At 39.3% G+C, this 12,167-nt stretch overlaps 1 protein-coding gene and 1 long non-coding RNA gene across 10 annotated transcripts in view; one reads left to right on the top strand and one right to left on the bottom strand.

Moving 5' to 3' along the window:
- The window catches only part of LOC123513890, a 29,107-nt gene that overhangs the window by 246 nt on the left and 16,694 nt on the right, over positions 1-12,167 (bottom strand). Inside the window, exons 1-5 of one of the 4 annotated variants that reach the window (XM_045271351.1) lie at positions 2,655-2,786; positions 1,036-1,180; positions 635-800; positions 426-533; positions 1-132 (exon numbers count right to left, since the gene is read on the bottom strand). The exon at positions 1-132 is cut by the window's left edge and continues 246 nt beyond it. In XM_045271351.1, the coding sequence (XP_045127286.1) occupies positions 1-132; positions 426-533; positions 635-800; positions 1,036-1,178 (549 nt within the window). In that variant the 5' untranslated portion in view covers positions 1,179-1,180; positions 2,655-2,786. Of the gene's footprint in view, positions 133-425; positions 534-634; positions 801-1,035; positions 1,181-1,748; positions 1,768-2,215; positions 2,280-2,654; positions 2,787-12,167 lie in introns of those variants that run through there. The other 3 variants (XM_045271352.1, XM_045271350.1, XM_045271353.1) reach the window with 3 other exon arrangements.
- Positions 4,153-11,761, top strand: LOC123513894. 6 transcript variants are annotated; one of them, XR_006677475.1, is made up of 5 exons: positions 4,153-4,196; positions 6,073-6,257; positions 6,531-6,633; positions 9,865-9,971; positions 10,959-11,761. It is a non-coding gene; the product is annotated as an uncharacterized LOC123513894 (long non-coding RNA). The 6 variants fall into 6 exon arrangements; XR_006677473.1 differs by having other exon boundaries at positions 4,173-4,245; XR_006677474.1 differs by lacking the exon at positions 4,153-4,196 and adding an exon at positions 4,200-4,245 and having other exon boundaries at positions 6,070-6,257.

Genomic DNA, 12,167 nt, shown 5'->3' with positions numbered 1-12,167 from the left:
ACCACTAATATTGACTTCATCATGACCAGAACGCACTTCATAGCTTTTGATATTCTGTGGCACCGGAACTCCATTTACTTCGGCAACGTTGACTACGATGTCAGCGAACAGTTTTTGCACAGTCTCGGATACCTGTAAGGGGGGTGGGGGATGAGAATGTTATGAAATACGCGCATGTTTAGGATATTTTCTCTCATACACATTAATACATTGGTGGAATGTTGTATGATGAATTGACGCAGGGCAACTGCAGGTAAGAGTGGACAACATTTCTTACTAAGTTTAAAGTTAATTAGAATAATTCCATATTGCACAGACGCAGTGTACATTCTCGTCATGGATGTGAATTAACGGAATATTAGTTACAACATATGACATCAACGTAATTTTGATCACATACTCTAACAGGTGATCAAACAACTTACGCTTCCATCTAGGTCCTGGGCAGGTGCCGCGCCAGTGCCTGGGAAAACGGCAGAGTAGGTGCCTGTGATTGTAGCGTCCTCTACCACCAGTGTACCGGTCAGTTCAGTCTGTAGTATCAAATGATAGAGCATAGTTTCATATCCTTTAATCTTTTAATTAATATCTTTCTCAGATAGTCTTTCTTTAGCGCTATGCATCGCCCCCTAACCTGGTCTGCGTTGAAAGATGCTGTCTTGGATCGTCTGAGGGAATCGAGGCCAGTTATAAAGGCTTTTATCACCCCAAGATTCTCATTGGTGACACCCTCATCTCCGTGCATAGGTAGATTAGTTTCGCCGTTTTGTACTTTCTTGGTTACATTCCACCCGAGATTTCTGAAAGTAAGTGAGAAATGAGTTCAGGAATGAGTTATTTACTTCTGAAATGGAATTAAGAGAAGAAATTTCCTTTTGTAACTAACAACGTTAAAGAACAAGATGACTTTTAAAATTATGGAAGCAGCACTGGTGTAGCTTTATCTATTCATCTAAGCATCTATGTAACTACAGATATAGGCATCTGCTAATTTATCCAGCAACTCATCCATATTGGCTTTTGTAAGCTACTCACCCAATGTTTTCGACAGCTTTTTCTACAATGTTATCAAGCAGTTGGTTACCCGTACTGGGGTTGTCGATGTAACGGTCTTCTAATGATGGTAGTGCAGCCACCATGGCTGTCACCATAACCACGATACTGGCTGTCCTCATCATGGCTGAAGTCAAACCGAAGACATGCATTTATAAATGCTAATTCTAATAGAATGCAAGTAATCACATCTGTGACTGTATTGTACATCAAAATTATAAATCCGACACTTGAGTAACTCTAATATTTAGTGTCCTAATCATCACACACACACACACACACACACACACACACATATATATATATATATATATATATATATATATATATATATATATATATATATATATATATATATATATATATATATATATATATATGTATACTGGCGGGCGAACTTGAATACGGTGTGTGTGTGTGTGTGTGTGTGTGTGTGTGTGTGTGTGTTTATGTTATAGCCTATAGCACCTGTAGGTCTACTTCAAGAGTATGGGAAGCGCTGCCCACCTTCCACCCAGGCAATATTATTAATAGTGGTACCCATATTAGGGCCCATATCACCACCTAAGCGCATCTTTGGCGTAAGGCAATTACACCTCCACCTACAACCTGGGATCATGGTAACATGTAGGTAATCTTAACCACTCGACAAATGACGAAGTTTGAAGCCGGCAAGAAGTGGGATTCAAACCTACGCATGGACGTCTGTCCGACCCCACGGATGGATGGATGGATGGATGGATTTAAAGCCCGATCCCACGCTCACCACCTTATCCACCACGCCACCGCCTCCCTTGTGTGTGTGTGTGTGTGTGTGTGTGTTAAACTTACCTGCAGACGGTAGAAGACTGGTAACTGTCTTAGCTTAACACGCCTATATATATGTGAACGAATCTATGAAAGAACACACACACACACACACACACACACACACACACACACACACACACACACACACACACTACAAGTACACCATAAAAACACTCTGATTTCCTTTTGATGATAAAATATGTACTCAGCAGATAACAATTTTCAGCTGAGTAAGAGTATATTTTTAAAGGGTCCTGATGAATTATCCCATTAAGTTTGAATTCTTTTACCATTTTGCTGAGTAAAGCAGATACCAATAACCAGTAATTTTGTATGACACCTGGATGCTTACCGATGAGTTTTCTTGATTTACGTTTCGAAGAATTATTGATATTAAATCCATGATGGTAGCAGAATCCCATTCCACACACACACACACACACACACACACACACACACACACACACACCGCGTAGTGTAGTGGTTAGCATGCTCGACTCACAATCGGGAGGGTCCGGGTTCGAGTCCCGGAAAGCGGGGAGGCAAATGGGCAAGCCTCTTAATGTGTGGCCCCTGTTCACCTAGCAGCAAATGGGTACGGGATGTAACTCGAGAGGTTGTGGCCTCGCTTTCTCGGTGTGTGGAGTGTGTGTTGTGGTCTCAGTCCTACCCGAAGATCGGTCTATGAGCTCTGAGCTCGCTCCGTAATGGGGAAGACTGGTTGGGTGACCAGCAGGCGACCGTGGTGGTGAATTACATACACACACACACACACACACACACACACACACAGGTGGCTGAGGGACTTAACGGCAGGACAAGTATTTTCTGCACGGTGTCTGGATTTCGTCGCCGGGCGCCAACAAACGCCTCCTTGTGACTGTCACTCACAGATGGTACACTGGACGAGTGGACGACAAGAGTTTGTCACCAGTCACCAGTCACCAGTGCCTCCCAAAAAGTGGAAAGTGCTCTCTTAATGAAGTGATCGTGAGGAGAATAGTGAATACAGCGAGGACGTGAAATTGTCTTGTCAAAAAACACAGTGGTTTAAAGATATGTCATGAAATTGTTTGAGTAATAATCAGATGTGTTTGTGTTAATGAACACTAGTGGCAGGACCCAGGTGGCAGGTGGCAGGTGGCAGGCGGTAGTTGGCAAGTGGCATCACCGCCTCGCTGAAACAAGTTGTTCAAACTATCACTTCCTCATTTCAGTATTGTGAGCATTGGAAATATTATTTACGCGTCATGCCTGTAGGCCTACCTGCTTCATAATTAGTGCAGGAAAATGTGGATACGTTGGTTTGGCTGGTTAAAGGATTATGTGCCTTGACTTTTCAGTAATATGACAACTGGAAATATTATGCGCCGTGGCTACGTGCCGTGTCCTCACAATGATGATAACAACAACAACAACAACAACAACAACAACACTAATAATAATAATAAAACAATAAAAAGTAATAATATCAATAATAGTAATGATAATAATGTTAATGATGATAATGATAACGATAATAATAACAATAATAATAACTATTACAATAATAATAATAATAATAATAATAATAATATTAATAATAATAATAATAATAATAATAATGATAGTAGTAGTAGTAGAAGTAGTAGTAGTAGTAGTAGTAGTAGTAGTAGTAGTAGTAGTAGTAGTAGTAGTAATGATAATAATGATGATGATAATAATAATAATAATAATAATAATAATAATAATAATAATAATAATAAACATCTATCTATCTAACAATCTATCTATCTATCTATCTATCTATCTATCTATCTATCTATCTATATATATATATATATATATATATATATATATATATATATATATATATATATATATATATATATATATGTATGTATATATATATATATATATATATATATATATATATATATATATATATATATATATATATATATATATATATATATATAAAATCTGCGTGTGTATATATAATCTGTGTGTGTGTGTGTGTGTGTGTGTGTAGGTAGATAGTTAGATAGTTAGATAGATAGATAAATAGATAGATGGATAGATAGATATATAGATAAATAGACAGATAGATAAATAGATAGACATAAAGCTATGTAGAGGAGTACCACGTGAGTGAGGGGGTTTGAGACCTACGTGGGCTACCACCGGCTTAGACTAAAGGTAACAATGCTTATAGAGAACGATGCTCACTGAGAGTGGCTAGTTTATTCTTAAGTGTCTTTATTACGAACAAGGGAGGGAGGAGGAGGGAGGAGTAGGTGAAGAGGGAAGCAGTGCTGCACAAAGGAACGCTTTCTTTTGTAGGCGTTGTGCAGGTAAGACGTGTGTGCGCTAAGAAGTGTGTCTGCCCGCTCCCTCGTCATGGTACGAGTATGATTAATTTTGTAAGATTGTGTTGGTCTGGTGTCATCCCTCTCGTGGGGTTGTATTTTAGGTCGGGAAGGTGTGTTAAGACTGTACAGTGGTGGTGATGTTGGTGCGCGCGTGCGTGCGTGCGTGTGCCTGCGTGCGTGCATGTAGTGAAGGGTATGTACCCGTTTCTCATGAACAGGAGTGTTTTGAAAGTTTCATGGTGTTTGGAAGGATAAGTGTTGCTTGACATTTCGTGTTCTTTTGTCTATAGTGTATGTCTTAACATCAGTTTGCTATTTAATAACCGCTAATCTGTATTAAAAGTTGTCATTCCATAATGCAACAACGCGTTAGTGTTCTATTAATAGGAAGCGCCTTGTAACATTTTGAGCGCAGCATATGCATATATCTGTGGTGTAGGTGTATCGACAAGGCTCGGGTGTGCATTGATCGCTAGGTGCAAGTGCTTTAGTGTCCCTTGTGGTCTTCCTTAGTGTATCTTGGCCTCTCCTGCCTGAACGGTGGCGCAGATTTTCCTCTAGTGTCTCGTGTTCAGCTTTAGTTATATATCAAGCTCCGGAGTTTGTTGTTACTATATAGAGTACTGTTGCCATATACTAAATAGAGGACTGTGTTGTGTTGTATGTGTGTGTAACGATCCGAACAGTAGGTAGGGGTGTGTGTGTGTGTGTTGGGGGGGGGGGTTGTATAACGATCATAACAGATAATGTTACCGAAGCGTTTCGAACCCTTTATTGGATTCGAAATCCTTTTCGAGCGCTTCATGTCAGCTCCGTTACTACTGGAGATGGAGGGAGCCTAACATCTATCTGCCATTACCCAGCTGTGTTTCATTCCAGCCACAGTTACATCCCTTGTCTTATCCAAGCCGGAATCCGTCTTCTCACCAGATATCATACTTAGGAAATATCTGTGCATTCTTAGTGTTTATGTAAAACCGTTTTTGTAGAATTCTGGTGAAACGGCAGAAATAGGCTTACGTATGGTTTGTTTTCACCAGAGGATGTGTGGGGAGGAAAACCCCTAGTGCAAAACCGGTGTTCTGAGGTAGGTGTAGGGTAGGGATTTCACCGATTGTTGGTCAATTTGACCCTCCTTGTGCTGGGGAGTAGGTGCAACAGTTAGGATGACTCCAGGTTAGTGGGGCATTGCGTTGAGTTGTTCGGAGCTGTGACGTTTCAGCTTTAAGTTCCGTAAGTGCTGTGAACCAGTGTACCATTAGATGTAAAGCATCAAGAAAGTGTGCGTTAGTGCTGAGACGTCACGCCACCCTAGATTTGGTGTGCGTGTTTAATAAGTAACGTTTCTGAACAAGGCAGTTGTGTAAACACTTCAAAATCGCTGTGTATAGTAATATTTTGTGCGCTGTTCAATATCCAGGATTGTCAGTATCTGGTGTAGTAAGTGAAAAATAAGTGAGTACTGGGTTTCGGTTTATTGTAATGCACATACTAGGTCTTTAACCCTCTCAATACCATGACACGTCTTCATATTTATTTAGTTACTATTAGGCGATTTTATTCAGCTTCAGAGATGCATGTAGGGATTATAATGAACCTCCATGGAACCTTGCAATTTAAGTAAAATCGTGTAATCACACCCAAAACTCATGATAAAAGTGCGGCCCGGTATTGAAGGATTGCATTTCATTTGAGGCTGCATTTTATTTTAGGCTAGACACTGATTATAATCATATTGTGGAATTGTGCAATTGCCCCTATATCATAGAAGAGGTCTTAGATTTGGCATAATTACTAATGACATGACAGAAGGTGAAGGATGTTTCTGGATTGACGATTGATAGCTTTGTTGCAGTAGTGTATGCAACGGAGAAGGTTGGGTCATGCTGGCCACACTCTAAACATGGGGCAAACAAACTTCTGAGAAGTCTTGGCATCCTGCTCCTCCTCTCCTCTTCCTCGTCTGTGTCCATGTGATAGTTTATCTCAGGTCTGCCTCCGCAGAAGAGGATGCTGTCCGCTGAGGCTTGCGGTCTGGCACAGGTAAGGGCTGGGTTGTTTTAACTTGTTCATTGGAGCCGTAGGTTATCAGTTGTTCATTCCTGGTGTTAAAGGTAATAGAACGAGGGTGACCGAAGCAAAACTTAAAATTCATAATGAGAATAGAATGAGAAATGCCGGTAAAATTTATGTGAGGTTTGGAGGTGGCTAAACCATTTAACAGAGCACACCTAGACCACAACACACACCTACTAGCCTACATTTGAGGGCGGGGTTTATCATGATTAAAGTGAAAAATCTAAAATTATGTTACAGGTCCTGCCACTACTGTAGAGAGAACCAAACCAGCGTGTCGTCTTCTTTGGATCCGTGTCACTTGGAACGCTTCCTAGGGGGGTCTCCTTTCACCGTCTGCAAAGTTGGTTCCTTAATGACCAGCTCTCAACTAAAAATATTTTCATGTGGCTCACTATTCTATAATCATTGACTGTTTCCTGTCAGTCCTAGTACTGTTCTGATCCCTCTGTCTTCCCCCTCTTTTCTCTCCACCCATTCTTCCCTACCCATGATATTTGCTACCTGAGTGTCCAGAACTTTTCTTTGCTTTCTGTACTTGTCACACTCTACTATAAAATGTTCCACACATTTTCCTCTCCACACATACGACATTGTTGCTCATCTGGGTTTCTATTTCTACCATTTGCCTCTAAAGTACCACTTTGAATAGTAATTTTCCTGCCCAGTCACCCTGGAACTACTCTTCCCTATCTTCTTGTTTCTGTGCCACTTCAGTGTACTCTATTTCCATACCATTCCTCCTTTCCTGATATCCTTCTATTCTGCTTTTGATTTCCTTAACTCTTAATTCTGGCCAGTCATTTTCCTTTCTTACTTTCCTTGTCCATCTTTCTACTTCTTTATACCATTTGGACTTTTCTCTACATGCATTGTTTGTTTGGCCCATCTCTCATCACTTGGTTTCAATTTTCTTTGCAAAACATTGTTTCCCTTTTCCTATCCTGTCCTTGAAGGAGCTCCATCCCATATCCCCCTCGTATAGTTTCTGTGGCCGTACTCTTCGGTGCTCCTAGACACCACCTTCCTATTGAATTATGGACTGTTTCCAGTTTCCTTATATCTTCTGCACTGTAATTTATTTGAGCCATATGAACAATGTGGCACTGCCATACTTTTCCATGTTCTGCTGTGGTCATACTTGTTAATTTCTTTGCTTCCCGCACTCATTATCATGCCTATCATTCTTCTTGCTTTTGATTCATTAGCTCTCTTCTGTGCACTGCCTCCTATACCTTCCTTTTATTTCTTCAAGATAACTAACTATCCACCACTTCCAATACATTATTTCCTATCACCCATTGTCCCTCTTCTATTGTGTTGAACTCCATAACTACATTTATTGCTGCTGAATTTCATTTCCCACTTTTCCATAATCTTCTGCAGTGTGGAGCAACCTGTTCATGCCCTCTCTGGTTTTTGTAATTATCAAATCCTATGCATATCCTAGGCAGCCCAATTTTGTCTCCTATTTTGGCTCCTATTTCAGCTTTTCAAATTCTTGTGAACGATTCTTCTATATACATGTTCAGTGATGTTGGGGATGTGATGCAGCCTAGCCTGACTTTTTTTTTTTATCCAGTCTGTTTCTATCATACCTAACCTGAATTGCATTTCATTGTGTACATTTCTTTTATGATGTTCCTAATTTTCTGGTTTAGGTTGATATGCTCTAGGAGTTTCATTAATTTGTTTCTATTAGTTGAATCGTGTGCTTTCTGTAAGTCCATAAATCCAAGGTACAATTCTCTCCGTTCTCTCTTGCTTCTGTCTGTTAACTCCTTCAAAATGTAAATGTTTTCTAATCCACTTATCCCTTTCCTAAATCCACTTTGTACCTCTCCAATTATTCCTTGTTCTATCCATCTTTGTAATTTTCCATTTATTGTTATACCAAAGAGTTTGTTCGTGTTTATTATACTTCCAATTTCCATTTTTTCCTTTCCTCCTCCTTTATGGATTAGTTCTACATGACTCTTGTGCCAGTCCTCTGGTATCTGGCCTGTATTTCTGATAATAAATTGTTTACAACTATCTTCATGTTATCTTTCATGAATTCTGCCACCACCTCATCACATCCTGCTGATTTCCTGTCCTTCATTTTCTGTATAGCCTGTTACATCCTCCCTTTTTAGTATTTCTTGTGACTAGTTGAACTTTTCCATATATTTTTATTGGGCTACCCTCACTTGTTGTGTTTTGCACAATGTTTCTCCAAAAATCCTGAACGATTATTTTAATTTCTTCCTTTCCCGTTTCCTCAGTTTTGCCTTTCAGTTTGATACTGTCTTCACTCAAAGGTCTCAGGTTTTCTATCAGTTTTTTTAGCTTTCCTTTTCCCTCTCTCCTCTTGGCAGATTATGAATTGCCTGTGCTCTTTTTCCCATTTTGATATTTTATTCTATACTATTGTTGTGATTTCCTTTTTACTGAGATATTCTTTCCACTTCTGATGCCACTCTTCCTTTTTAGTTTATCCTTCAGTTTCAAGGATTCTTTTCAGTCTTCTCTGCTCTCTTTGGCTTTCTTTCAGCTCTGAATGGCCTGACTTCACCCTTTTAACTTTCTACCAGATGGACTGACCCTAATTTTCCCAGTATGTTTTCTGGCTTTTTCTAAATTTTTCCTTAAATTTTCTTTAAACTTTTCCTTAATTTTCTTTCCCTGTTATATCCCTCATATATTCTTTCTCCATTGCTGTGTTTATCTCTCTATATTCAGACCACTAGTCTTTCTTCAGACTACTTAAGAATTACCACTTTTGTTTCCTTTTATTCATATTCCCTCTGAAATTTTCCCTCGATACTCCAATCCTTATTTGGTCTGTATGCTTTTATTTAACCAGAAACTTATCTTTCTCTGCAACTTCATTTACTAATATGTAATCGATCAGTTTCCACTCCCATTTCCTCGCCAGGTCGTCAGATGTTCTGCTTCCCAATTCTTTGAGGTTCATTTCTTCACAGTAATCTAGGAGCATTTTGCCATTCACATCTACAGGCTCATTTTTCATGCCAATATGCCCATTATTATCCATTTATTATTTTTCATTATATTTTGTATTTCAATTTTTTTTCCTATTTCCCTCTATTTTCAGCTCCTCCTACTCCCATGTAAACTACTGTGATCCACCAGCATTCTTTATTTTCCATTAACTTGACTGTTAGAATATTTCCACATCGAGGTTTTTCCCTTGCTCATTCACTTGTATTTCTTCAGTCTGTCTTCCTGTTTTTCCTTTGATTAAAATTCCAGTTTTTTTTTTTTTTTTATTTTACCAACCATTCTTCCTCCTCTTATTCCTGTCCATCCTCCTTCTTGCCAGGCTATTTTTCCATGCCATCCTGTTTCTACTACTACCACTGTCAAGTTCTTTGCATTCCACTACTAATCTTCTCCATTTAATTTCATTCCATCCTTTTGTATTAATTTTGTATTAATTAATTTTGTATTTTGTATTAATTAATGAAGCTGCATCTGGGATTAAGTCTTTCCTATGGGTTGTTTTTGTTTTCCTCGTTTCTTGTTGAGTATTTCTTGATTCTAAAGTTTATCCACTTCTCTACAATCATAGCCACCCAAAGCTGAGCCCTGAATCTGAGGTGTTTACTGTCTCTGCCCAACACCTGCTGCCAATCTACTTTTTGACTCGACTGTATGCCATCACATTTCCACTCTCAGGTTTTGTATGCATTCTCTATTCACTGTTCTGTTTTTCTGAATTCACTGAGCTCTTTTTCTCTTCTCATGGGTATATTTATTACCACAAGGTTTCTTTTCACTTTTTCAGTTGCCTTTTTTACCATTCTTTCTATGGTGTCTAGTGTTTTGCTGACTCCAGTGCTAGTGCTGTTACCACCTCCTTCAATCACCACAGTCATATTCACCCACTGTTTCCTCATGCATAGTTTCTATAAACATTTCCTCTATTCTTGTAATGTTCACACCTCCTTCTGTTCTGTCCGTAATTCTGTACTTTCCACTTGTTAAAAAAATGTAGTTCTTTACCTACTCCTCTCGGTAAACTGTCCCCAAACAACCAGATCTTGTTCCTGTTTTTCTTGTCTTCTAAGGTGGTGAGTGGCTGTATATATGTTCAATTCCTTGCTGTGTCTTGCTAAATGTTGAGTCCATCATCTATCCATACTTCTGTAACTGATGCATGTTCTCCAGTATTGTTTTCCTGTTTCTGGTACCTTGTCCCTGATTTACTTTTTTCCATTAAGTTTCTCAGCATTCATCTCTCCATTTTCCTCTCCGTCTTGATTGCACTGATCGTCTTCCTCCTGGGCCCCATTGTCATGATAAAGCAGCTGCCTGGACTTTCTCATCCGTCCCTTTCTCCTCGATCTCTACTTCACCATTCTCCACCACCTCGTTGTCCTCTGCTGTCTCTCCTACTCGCCACTCTTTCCTGACCACCTACCTCTTCACACTGTGCAGAACCACCACACATTTTTCATTTTTTAGTACTGTGTAGTTCTTTTGGTATACAGACCCCAGACATGCTACGTTATACCAATCATTACATTTTTGGCATGCTAGCCATCTACTCTTTCCTTGCCTAACTTCTTTGTCTTACAAACTTTACAGTCACTGTTGAATGCCATATTGTCAGCCTAAGTGAGCCACAGGTAAACTATATTCTATTTCTTGGCTGTATTACAGTGTGTGTTACTCAGTGTTGTTCCCTGTCCTGCTGCCTGCGCCACTCACCACCTCATAACAATCCCCAACCTGCAGCAGGAAGCTGGAAGACGCCTACTGTCCTGGTGCACCTTCCACGAAGGAATTGGACCCTGCCTAGCACCTGCTTTCCCTGACAGTTGTCATGTAGGAAGGAGACACGGCCTCGCTTCACCTTCCATGGAGGAAGGAATTGGACCCTGCCTAGCACCTGCTTTCCCTGACAGTTGTCATGTAGGAAGGAGACACGGCCTCGCTTCACCTTCCATGGAGGAAGGAATTGGACCCTGCCTCGCACCAGCTCTGCCCTGACACGTTCCCATGCAGGTGATGCCTTCAGGGAGGGAGGACTGCCTCTCTGCACCTTCCATGGAGGAATTGGACCCTGGCTCGCATCAGCTGCCCTGACATGTAATGTCATCCAAGGAGGGAGGACGCTGCCTCGCTGCACCTTCCACGATGTTAGGAGAGTGGCTCGCTTCATCTAACATAACCTAACCTAAGCAATACATGTTGCCATCACTTGTATAAAATGTTATTCCTTCTATCTTGTGTGAATGTATGTACCCACAGAAGTGCAGTGTTATTATTCCTTCCATGTTCTGTTATGAACCCCATGTAAAATGTTATTTCTTCTATCTAATGTGAATGTGTATCCACAGAAGTGTGATGTTATTATTCCTTTCCATGTTTTATGTACAGTGCTATTATTCCTTCCATGTTCCGTGATGTACCCATGTAACTCGTGTTAGTGCTTAATAATAAATCATAATTAAGAAAATTGATATTGATGCTTTTCATAGTTCCTTTTTTTTTTTAAACTAAAGGATTATTTTTAACTAAAGGATCTTTTTTTTTCACCAACCTAATATGGAGCCTTAGTATGTAATGTATAAAATATATATTATATATTATATTGAAGATGTAAGTAAATATCATTTGGCCCTAAACTCCTATAATGAATGAATGAATAATGAATATATATATATATATATATATAATATATATATATATATATATATATATATATATATATATATATATATATATATATATATATATATATATATATATATAATATATATATATATATATATGCCTTAAGCTCAAGTAAACAACAAAGATGCCTACAAAACTACCCAGAAAGCTGAAAAAAGTAGCAAAAATGCCCAAAAAGACCCTGCAAATGGC

Source organism: Portunus trituberculatus, chromosome 37 (assembly GCF_017591435.1).
Source record: "Portunus trituberculatus isolate SZX2019 chromosome 37, ASM1759143v1, whole genome shotgun sequence".
NCBI lineage: Eukaryota > Metazoa > Arthropoda > Malacostraca > Decapoda > Portunidae > Portunus > Portunus trituberculatus.
The sequence above is the reverse complement of the archived record's forward strand: the minus strand, read 5'-3'. Positions and strand labels throughout refer to the sequence as shown.